Below are 12,464 nucleotides of genomic sequence, written 5' to 3'. Positions count from 1 at the left end.
ATTGCGCTGAAAATATTCACACAAGTACCCTCATATGTTGTTTGCACCCAGGTATGGAGGCATGTCCATAAATAAATCACAAAAAGAAGATACGGGGAAGAAAATCCTGAACGTTTTGTTTTCGGAAAACCAGTTTTGTTCACTCTCGGTCTGGGAGCTACTACACCTTACTCCTTGGGTACTTTGGTCTGAAATTTTTACTAGACATTCGTCATTGTGCCTACTAATTTTGGGCTGAGATTTGAGCCTCAAATTTGTCCCACAAGATTTGCAATAAATTTTTTATTCATCACTGCCAGGGCTGAAAGGAAGGTTCGTTTGTATGTGAAATTGTTTGATTTTTTTACTAAGTGAACACTCATCTGTTTGACTTGAAATCTGTCGCGTTTTTTCCTAAATTTAGTCGAGATTCTTACATGGAAATTCAGGAAAAAACTATTTTGGGAGAATTTTTCAGAAATTTTGTGCAAACTAAGGCTATCCTCTACCAAAACTTGTGAAATTTCGCCCTACTTTCTGCAATTTTATTCTGGGTCCGTATTGCGCTGAAAAAATTCACACAAGTACCCTCATATGTTGTTTCCACCCAGTTAAGGAGGCACGTCCATAAACAAATCACAAAAAGAAGATACAGGGAAGAAAAACCAGGACATTTTGTTTTCGGAAAACCAATTTTGTTCAGTCTGGGACCTACTACGCCTTACTCCTTGGGTATTTTGGTCTGAAATTTTTACCAGACATTCGTCATTGTGTCTACTGAGTTTTGGCTGAGATTTGAGCCCCAAATTCGTCCCACAAGATTTGCAATAAATTTTTTATTCATCATTGCCAGGGCTGAAAGGAAGGTTCGTTTGTGTGTGAAACTGTTTGATTTTTTTCTCAAGTGAATATTCATCTGTTTGACCTAAAATCTATCGTGTGTTGTCCGGAATTCAGTCGAGATTCTTACGTGTAATTTTAGGAAAATTATTTCGAAAGAATTTTTTAGAAATTTTGTGCAAACCAAGGCTCCTGTACCAAAATTTGTGAAATTTCGCCCTACTTTCTGCGATTTTATTCTTGGTCCATATTGCGTTGAAAAAATTCACACAAGTACCCTCATATGTTTTTTGCATCTAGGTAAGGAGACACGTCCATAAAACAATCACAAAAAGAAGATACGGGGAAGAAAAATCAGGACGTTTTGTTTTCGGAATACCAGTTTTGTTCACTCTCGGTCTGGGACCTACTATGCCTTACTCCTTGGGTATTTTGGTATGAAATTTTTACCTGACATTCGTCATTGTGTGTACTGAGTTTTGACTGAGATTTCAGCTCCAAATTCGTTCCACAAGATTTGCAATAAATTTTTTATTCATCACTGCTAGGGCTGAAAGGAAGGTTCGTTTGTGTGTGAAACTGTTTGATTTTTTTCCTAGGTGAATACTCATCCGTTTGACCTGAAATTTATCGCGTTTTATCCCAAATTCAGTCGACAGTCTTACGTGAAATTTCAAGAAAAAATTATTTCGAGAAAATTTTTCAGAAATTTTGTACATGATAAAAACCATCATTTGTGTAAAAACACAATGACTAGGAATTTAGTTAATCTCCTTTTTTTTCCCCCCACTGTTTGGCCTATATCAAGTAAATTTCTCCCAATCATAGATCTATTTTCCAATTTCATGTTATAATGAATTTATTAAATTTTCTTCTTCCCCTTTTTTAATAGTCTCTTACTTTTTCATCACTTATTTCCCTCCCAAACCTAGTACTATTAAAATCTTTTATAAAATGCTATATTCCAATATTTGTATTACTTTTCGCTCTCTTCAACTCCTCCCATAATATCTTTTTTTTTTTTCATACTCACAGGTGAGGAGACATTGACAATCACCATTTCGATCAATTTCTCTTTCTAAAACCTACTAGACTTATATATCTTTGACTTGAGAAAGAACTTTTTAACTCATAAATCTCTATTGTCAATTTAGCAACAATGTTTACTCTCCATTATACATACTAATCTTCCCATAATATTTTGCACAATTTTACATCAAGTTCACCCATCTTTGTTTCTTGTATGCACATCACCTAAACCTCCTTCAATATTAATGGTTTGATCCATTTCTTTTCACTTTTTCCCCAATCTCCTAACATTTATATGACATGATTCTCATTTCTCAACTCTTTCTTGTCTATTCTCTTTATTAAACTTAGACGCTCTACCATTTGTTGTTCCTTCCCACTAATACCCTACTTATTTCCAATTTCCCATAATTTCCTCACTTCAATAAATTCTTTATTTGTTCAAATTTTTTTATTACAATTAATCATATTCTCATCCAACAAAATATTGCTAAGAGAAAAGAAAAATCTTAAATATCTCCTTCTAAAATACATTGTTACCTAAAATTTTTTAAATCCACTTTTGAAATGAAACGAAGTTTAAAATACTCTCTAATCAATATTATTTATAGTTATGTGTTATAACCATAAACTAAATCAATCCTTTAAAAGTAAATTCCTTAAACAAAAGGTTTTACTTAGCAAATTTACTTTGAACCAAGTAGAAAAATCTTGATAATCAAGTGTAAATTCACTACTCGAAATTATGCAAATGTGAATCTTGTTTAAAAAAAACAATATATAAATAAGTTTGCTTTTGAAATCTAAAAGTAAGTCAATGGGAGATTGAGTGAAAGCATGATAGGATTGAGAGCTTGAAAATGAAGCAATTCTTGAAAGCTTGAACGTCTTTTTTCTTCCCTCTTTCCCTAATGTATAATCTTGATTGGTTATAAAATTGAGTAATTAAATTTTTCTTCGTTGAGTTCAAATGTAGTCAAACTACAACTCCTATTCGTTGTGTTCCAAAATCTATAACCGTTTTTAGATTTCAAAGTTTGATTAAAAAATAATCACTAATTATAACGAGTAACACAGACACTGATATGGACACGAATATACATATAATATTTAAAATGTAGAATACGGGAACACAAATCTATATATTATATAATTATGAATTATATAAATTGACAATAAAGATTTATCTACAAAAGTATGTTTCAGATTACTTTTTGGAGCAGAAAAATGGTTTTCATAACTGGTTTAAAAGAATTTGTTTCTTATTTTTATAATCATAATAAAAATTTATACAAGAGTTTTTAGAAAATTAATATATATTTTTTCTTTTTAAAAGTGTGTTAGAATTGTCAGAAATTCAATAAATACTTTTTTAATTTGATACTTCACAGAGACATGTTCTACAAGTGTCGGTATCCGATATGAGTATCCGACACCGACGACACGTCATTTAAAGTAAACAAACAATCTAATGAATCAAATTGTTAAAAATAAATTTTTGCGTCTCGGTGTCTTTCCCTTATACTCTAATTATAATTAGTGATGAACGAATAGTTATAAAAAGAAAATTAGAATCTACTAATGAAAAGATTAACGATTAGTAATATTAAACAATTACAATGTGTTATTACATAAATCTAAAGTTGAAGAAGAAAGATTTTATGATCTATACTAATTTTACTAATTTAGAAGATACTTATAACTAATTCTATTACTAACTGACAAATTCTCTATTATACCTGAAATCATACCTAAAAACTTCTGCTTAACATCGTCTCTGAGAGGTATCTTACACATCTCAAACATTTTCTTCATAACAGTCTCTGATAAGTGACGTCTTCATAACTATGATTTGAAAGGTGGTGTCTCCACAAATTTCGACTCTGCAACTGTTACACTATAATATCGTATTTTAATTTACTAGTTTTTACCCTAAGATATTTCACTCTATTTAATTTCGCTTAATTTTGTTTATGGAAAAAAAAAATTCAAGAAAAAAGAGGAAAGGCCTTGCCCATGGCGTTGAGATTGACACAGAACCCAACCAAATCCTGTCGATACGGCAAATACGACCTTCTCTTATCCTCTCTCCGCATCTCTCTGTTCCTCACGTAAAGCGCTTCGTGCGCCGACGCCGCCGCAATCGCCGGGAACCTCTTACCGCCGGCGCCGATCGCCGGAAACCTCCTAGCGTCTCCGACATTCGCGGCAATTTTCTTTGCGTTCTCCGATTTCACTCCCTTCTTCTTCGCGGAATTAACCGACGGCGTCAGGAACAGCACCGACTCCTTCCCCTCGCTGTTGCTCCGCCGCAGCAAATCCAGAAGCTTCCACCGCTTCGACGACGACGATCCCGTCGATTTGCTCTTCCGGCACGGCGTCGACGGCGGCGATGGTTTCGGCTTCCACACGCAGTACGTCCCCGGCGGAACATTCTCCAGCTCGTCCTCCACCTCCGACGACGAGCACGACGGCGAATCGTCGAGCAGAAGCTTCCCTAGCGTATTCTGAATCGACACCTCAACGGAATCTCGACCTTCAGCAACGAGATCGCGGTCGAAGATCGGAAACGTCGGAATTTCGGCCTCCGCCACTGCTTCGAGGAAAACACCGTCGGCGACGGTGTGAAACGCGACGAACTCGAAGTCGGTGTCGTTCTGGTCGAAGCGGTCATCGTTTCGAGTGACCTGATCGGCGATATCGTCGAGCTTGTTGGAGGAATACGCGCTGAAGCTTGGACACACCAACCACTCCTCCACTCTCTCGTGTTCTTCTTCTCTCTGCATGTTCTTCTCTTCTCTTTTTTTTTTCCTTTGTTCAATTTTATTATTTTGTTCTCTTCTAAGAAGCATGAAACTGGTTCGCTGCTATTTATACACCCCAAAAGAAGATACAAAGAGCCACCAACAATTTGGGTTTTGTTTTCTTTTTAAATAATCTCTTTGGATTCTAATTTCCCAAACAAAAAAAGAAATGATTAATAAATGCTATTAGTGATGAACTTTATAATAATAATAATAATAATTTTTTTTTTTGATGAATTTTGATTATTTATAAGTTACTTTCTTGGGGTGGTTCACACCTCTATTGACCAATAACCATATGGAACATGTTTACACTTTACACACATCATCACTTCATGCACAAACACAATGACAAAACTAAACCTTTTTTTATTTTTATTTTATTTATTTTGTCTTCAAACAACTGTCTTCTAATTTTGTATCTATTTATATTTTTAGAAAGGAAGAAAGTGTTTCTCTCCGAATCAAAAAGTTGTCTTATTTAAATTTATATTTAATTTGCAAGTTGATTATAGTTTAAATATTCAGACCAACCAAAGTTAACATAAGTAAAAATATAATAATCTTTTTATTTTTATGTGAAATATGCCGAAAAAAAATGATTAATTTAAAAATATAAATCGATTCAAAACACTGCTATAATATAATAAATACTGCTATTTTTTTTCAAATTTTATTGGTTAAAGTTTGAAGTTAGATTTAGTAACGTAAGGAGAAAGTAATATATGCACGCACTTGTGTTTGTTTCACATAGCAACAAACCTTGTTTTGTCTTGTAATGTTTTTCATAGTTGTGCCGATTTGTTGATTTGGTGCTAAGTGTTTTCCACTAGAAAGGCATTAACTATGATAATTACGTATGATTTTTGTGTTGGCTTACGTATGATACATGAAAATGGCAAAAAGTAAATGACTTCCTATTTTGTTACTAGATTTGATTTTTAAGGCAAAGAACAAAATTAAGGGGTTGGTTGAGGAGGAAACTTCCAATAAACCCATGCATGAAAAAACATAAAAACTAAACCAATAAAACAAAAACCTTGTCAAGGTGACTACAATTTAATTAGTGGTTTGGTTCTAAGTATTGATTTTAAGTTAGAGAATTTATGTGTTTTTGTTTTGGATGTGTCATGTTTATAGAGATTTTTTCTTTCTTAATGCTCGTTGGATAAGTTTTACTAAAAAATGATTTGAGAGGTAGGAAATGTGGGATGTTATAAGAAAGAGTTATAGAATTTAAGGATTTAGTTGATCAAGCTCCCAAATATTTTGTAACTAAATTGTTGTTCTTGTTAATCTCGCTAGGCTTGATCGATGTGACACCTTATAAATGACATACTAATTTACTAAATAATGAACCATAACCAACAAATATATCGTGAATAGAGTGTCATGTTTTTACCTAACGCTTGGAACTTAGATTATTCAATATTATCATGAAATATCCTTCTCACCACATGTTTGGTCAATTATGTGTGGATGATATTATAATTGCAAAACATATTTATAGTTATTTGTAGATATTAAACAAATTATAATTTAATTATTTTCTTGTTAAGTTATATATTAAGAATCATCCTTATTTTGAAAGTGAGATTTATCTAAAATTTAATCATTTTCCTATTAAGTTAACATGGAGAATATTATTATGAAGGTGAGATTTACCTAAATATGCAAATATATATATTATGCGTGGATGATATTGCAAAGGGTATTTATAGATGCTTGTAGGAGAATATTTAAGAGAAATTGTAAGAGTAAGTAATTAAAATAGGACAATATTGATGATCAATTACATTTAAAATTTACAAGTGTAATCACATAAGACTATGATACTTTTTTACTAACTTATAACTAATAAAATACATGTTATTTTTCCTAGCTTTATAACTGTAACTTTTTTTCTTTTTATTTGATCTTACTATTTGAACACGTTAACTATTTATTTATTTTAAATAACTTGAAATTAATAAAAATTAAAGCTACAATTACTTAATATATTTGTTCACAAAAACAAAATCAATATATTGTTGGAGATCTCACATCTGACAAGAGATAAAAAAATATTTCATTATATATAAATGGGTGCAATCTTCACTCCCATGAGTCAGTTTTATGGGGGTTGAGTTAAACTTAAAGTCCACTTTTGTAATATGGTATCATAGTCATTTAAAGTTTATCTTAGCAAATGTTTGTTGGACCTATCGTGTCACTCGTTATCGGACCACCCATAATATATTGTCTCACGTATGAGCCGATGACTTATACTAAAAATCCACTTCGTAATATATATAGATTATCCATATAATTTTACACTAAACACTTATAATTCAATCGATTAACTTGATAATTATGAATTTAAAATTAATTTGTAAATTATAACATGTAAACTAATTATAAGTTGGTTTTGATAAATATAACCTAAAAAGTTAGCAGCCATTTCAGTTCTAGAAAAGTTGCTTCAGTTCTGCGCACACAATTTGACTGATATAATGAATCTGCCTTTATCCTCTTTTTTTGTAAGAGAAAAAAGTGCTTTTGTTTTTTCTACAAAGTTGATATGTGTTGTAAATATCTTAATATTTAATTTTAAAATTTATTGTTTCTAACTTTTTTGAGTAGAATATTAACATTCTCTCACGTTCTTTGGAAGAAAAGCACGTGATTAATATAAAAATCTATACATATAAAATATTTTTCTGAATAATACAGAGATCTGTACTTTTGATATAAAATAATGAAAGAGAAACTATTTGAGTAGATATTTCATATTTTTTTATCAATAAAATATTGTTTTTATGTGTTGTATGTGATTTTAGAATATTGTTTAAAATTAGAAGTTGTTGAGAGGGGAATATGAAATGTTGAAGAAAGAAAGAACCATTTTTTAAGTTAAGAAACTTATTAATAAAAACTTGTATTAATTAAAATTAATTGAATTGATTAAAGTTAAACGATTTCTAATATGAAAACGATGAACATGGTTCATGTGCTTCACATTCCATGATTCACGAACACACTTAAGTTAGTTTAATAATTTTTTTTCGTGTAAAATGCCATCTCTTTTTCCATTTTATTTGATTAATTAATGTTTTATTTATTATTTATTCGTGTTTAACGATAGAAAAAAGATAATTTATCATACGCGAAGAAATTAGTGGAAAGCACACAAAACGAAACCCAATTTACGAAAAACAAAACAAAATATTGATTTAGACTTTGAATGTTGGAGAAAATTTGAATGAAAAGTGTTATATAATTAATTATGAGAAAAATTATAATATATAAGTTATCATTTTATTCATAGTTAATTTTTTAGGTTAATAATTAAAATAAATATATTAAAATTAAAAAAATTAAATTAAATAATTTAATTTTTAATATATATTTTTATTTTTGAAATATACTTTTTTTATTTAATTTAAAATTTATTTTAATTCTATTTCGTCTTTTTAAAATAAATCCATTTTTAATTTTTTTTACAAACTCTTTATTAAATATAATATAAATAATTATATTACATCAATTAAATCATTTACAATTTTTCTCATCACTTTCCACTCTCTTTCCCATAATTCAAATAATCTTATTTTTCATTTTATTTTTATTTTCTCAAATTCACTCCCAAGTCTAAATACACGTGAGATTAATTAATTTGTTAGTGAATATTGCACACAATTAACCTAAAAAAATTCCCAAGAATATTGGGTAAGTGGGAAAGTTAGTCTAAAGAATTGGGTGGATGCAATGATGACAAACAATGGATGAAGATTGCACTTTCCACCATTTTTCCAAAAGCTTAATGGAGTTTGAAAGTGTTTGATTTTAAGTCTTCATTGAGTTATTCTAGAATTTATGAATGTGCCCATAAGCTGGACTTTGTCTAGAAGAAGTTATATATATCTATAGTCCAACAATCTATGTATATCTTTATTTTTACATTAAAAAAAGTATAGTCCCATCACCTTGATGAATGAGAAAGAGTAATATATTATTTTATTATTAAGCACACACATGTTGCCATTTTGATCCATATATTATATAGATTAAGTTCACACAAATTAAAAAACCTCATTAATTAGGAAGAAAACCTCATTAATAATGCACCAACTAGCTATCACTTGGCCAATAAACTTCAAGGGGGATATTTTCATATTTTGAATGTGTCTCACTATATGTTTATGTTTATTTATTTATATGAACTAGAGATTAAATTGACTTAATTAAATTATAAAATATAGTTTTGTTTTATTTAACACTATCATATAATCATTAAATATAGATAAATTTTAGAAAAAAATAATTAGTTGTTATATTAACTAAATTAGATACTATTTTAGAGACTAAAAAATTATTAATATTTAAATTAATTTTTATTATTAATAATTTTTTTTTAAATTAGTATTTATTTATAATTTTGAGTATTTTTTTAATTTATTAATTTAGTATCTCAAACATATTTGAATGTAAAACCATGCAAAGACAAATATTCAATATATATTTTAAAATTAAATTTAACCTTGATTAAGTAAGAAAAATAGTTGAGAATTACAATAAATCAAATTTAAATAGTTAATTTATAAAAAGCTCAATTTTTGTACATCTTCAATAAAAACCTAAACTATGTTCTAATAATTTAATTTCGTTGTAATAGGAAAATTGATATTTTATTTTCTCGTTTAATCTTGAGATTTCTTCAAAAAAATGTTCAGCATAACTTATCACAATCTTATTATTTTTTCAAACTTTTTCATTTAGAAAATTTGAATCCCAAATTTTTCTTCTGAGTTGAGTATTTCAACTAAAATAAGTTAGAAATACCCAAAATATTATAGAATGTGAAAATATAAATAATATACAGGGCATTTTCAGGTTTTGGTAAAGCTTGATTTCCTTGTACACATATCTTTGAAATACTGTTACAATTAATTATTAAGCACAGGACCTGGTGTTCTTCAAAGTCAGAAACAATTAAAAAAAAAACAAATTTTACATTTCCATGCACAAAAAAATAAAAATAAAACTAGAGGTAGATGCATGATAAGGACATTACAAGATTTCATAAGAGATGATTTATTAATTAACTTTATGATTTGACATAATGCCATAATATTGTAGATAACATAAGTACCCACCTAACCTATGAGTTTTAAGCAAGAAAATAAAATAAAATTACAGACCAAGAAAAATTAGCTTTCACATTAATGTTTAAGACTTGGAATGAAACTACTACATTATACAGAACTTTTTTTATATGATTAAGAAAAAGTCACTGAAATTAAGTATAAACTATAGATTGAGATTCTCCTGAATATATATATTTTTCAATTAAGAGTTTGACAAACTTGTAAACAATTTTTTAATATATGTTAGAATTTACAGATTAGAACATTTCACAGTGTATAAGTATGTGTAAATTTCATTTTATAACTCGGTTTTATGAGTGAGTGTAAACTTCACCTTATTTTTTTTTTTTTTATAAAAGTTCTCATGTTAGGCATCACAATGCAACTTGTCATCTCAGCAAGGCTGACACCTCAAGTAACAACAATCATCTGCCATCACATGAAAAAAAGTATTATTAAAAAAAAGAAAAAGAAAGAAAATACAAAAATATGGGGGGACTAGACGAATTTGGTGTCTTTCTGGTCATTAATAGAAGTCACGATGGGACCTCATCGAATATTAATCGTTAGAATAAACAAAATGAGAGACAATTTTATGAGATTGAATTAGATTTAAAGTCTCCTTCTCAATAATATAATTTTTATTTTGTACTAATATTGGATTTAAGACACAAGAGAACGAACTTTTCTATAAAATAATTTTTTATAAACTAAAAGTAAAAATTTGAAGAAGTAATTTTAGTGAAAAGTTACAAATTAGTTTTAACTTAAAAAAGCTACTTTGTTTCTAAAAGTCCTTATAGAAAAAATTATAAATAAACTTTATACAACAAATTTTGGGTTAACCTCCACTTTGTATTACTTTTTGTTTTCCCATTCAAAAGACTCTACACATCCCTATCAAGAATGAATAGTAAAATAGTAATCCACATTGATACATTCTTGTTATTAATTTGGCAACTATAAAGTTACATTTTTTTAACAAGAAAAATCTTGAATGGGGTCTAAAGATTTTCTTCTAGAAAGCACTTAATCATACACTAATTTACCAAAAGAAAAAGTGATAAATACATTCAATAATAAGATACATATCCATAGTCTATGATGGAGAATCCCCACGTGCATGCAGCCATTCCCTCCTCACTCACTAATTAGATCACAAAACAATGAACAATGATTATCACTTTGCAAATTCAACTCCCAAATCTTAAACTTAATCTTTCTTTTTTGGTTTCAAAGCATAAGTGCTTATTGAAGTCAAGCCGGTTTACTTGATTAAAGCATCACCTTTCTAGAACTACTATGACCTCACTTCAAAATCTATTTGAACTTCTACTTTATAGTAGGATCTATTAAATAGTATTACAAACATATTTCTAATTAACAATTCACTCTAAACTTTTAGATAAACAAATAAATATTTTAGTCTATTGATTTTTAAAGTTTATAAAGAGTATCAAATTTGCTGAGAAAACATGGTTAACAACCATCACTCCAAGAAAAACATGAAATAGAAACTAATTATAGAGACAAAAAATAATTAGTTGGTATAGTAACTAAATTAGAGACCATTTTAGAAAAAAAAATGGTTTCTAAATTAGTTTCTATTATTGTTAAATAGTTTCTAAATTTGTATCTAATTAGCAATCAAGGTTTTAACTACCAATTATTTAATTTCTAAATTTGGTAGCAAAAACCTTGGTTGCTAATTAGATACCAATTTAGAAACTATTTAACAATAATAAAAACTAATTTGGAAACCAAAATTTTTTTAGTCTCTAAAATAGTTTCTAATTTATTCACTATAACAACTAATTATTTTGTCACTAAAAGTTATGTTCTATTTCATAATTTTCTGGTAGTGAATCACCATATTTAAAATATTGTACACTTTAAAAATGTGAATTTCTTTATTTTTAAAAGATGTCTCGATAAATTAAAGAAAAAAAATATGTAAACTATCTTTAATCTCCAGTCAAGAATATATTTAACTTATCTAAATATTCTCTTAACCATCCTATCTAGAAAAGTTAGATGATAAGTTTGGAATGAGCAGGCTCTAAACTTTGGTGAGCATATGAAATTAGTGGGTTGTGTGGATAGCTATAAATTATATTAAATGATTTTTTACATTGGCCACCATAATGCTTTTCTTACCTTTAACATGAATCATGGCAGCATGAGACACCACATTCATAGGAATTAATGATGACACAACTTTCCCATGCAGCCTTCCTCTTCTTCTTTGTCCTACTAACCCACTCTTGGAACTCTCTTTTGTGTACCATTGTAACAACTAAGAAGCATCATCACTCACATGGCCACTTATGTACATATATATATATATATACATATGTACATATATATATATATATATGTATATATGTACACATATATATAGCTAATCTTCAGCAGATGTCTGCTACTGATATACTCCAACCACCACTCATTTTATAAACAAACTATAGTACATCAGTCTTTATATATATTATATATATATAGAGAGAAACTAAATTGATATATACCTGTTTCATCCACATGGTTCATGACTGTTTTATTAAAAAGATGAATGAATGATTTCTTTTGTATGGCTTCCATTAGAGAGAAGAAATTGAACACATTAACCGTTAACGACAAAGATGAGAAAGAAAATAGTTGGGAAAATTTGTTAATGACAGGGAGCTAG

At 28.8% G+C, this 12,464-nt stretch overlaps 1 protein-coding gene across 1 annotated transcript; it reads right to left on the bottom strand.

Annotated features, from left to right (window-relative positions):
• Nucleotides 1–3,416: 3,416 nt before the first annotated feature.
• LOC137836576 (uncharacterized) lies at nucleotides 3,417–4,723 on the bottom strand. Its single transcript, XM_068645239.2, has one exon. It carries the CDS (start codon nucleotides 4,698–4,700, stop codon nucleotides 3,837–3,839), a length of 864 nt encoding a protein of 287 aa, XP_068501340.2. The 5' UTR covers nucleotides 4,701–4,723; the 3' UTR covers nucleotides 3,417–3,836.
• Between the last annotated feature and the right edge of the window lie 7,741 nt (nucleotides 4,724–12,464).

This window comes from Phaseolus vulgaris, chromosome 4 (assembly GCF_051622355.1).
Source record: "Phaseolus vulgaris cultivar YP4 chromosome 4, ASM5162235v1, whole genome shotgun sequence".
Lineage (NCBI taxonomy): Eukaryota > Viridiplantae > Streptophyta > Magnoliopsida > Fabales > Fabaceae > Phaseolus > Phaseolus vulgaris.
Note: the sequence above shows the minus strand (reverse complement) of the source record. Positions and strands in the feature narration are given on the sequence as shown.

Coding starts and splice junctions, on each gene's coding strand:
- LOC137836576 (XM_068645239.2), bottom strand. CDS start 4,700: ATGCTTCTTAGAAGAGAACAAAATAATAAAATTGAACAAAGGAAAAAA.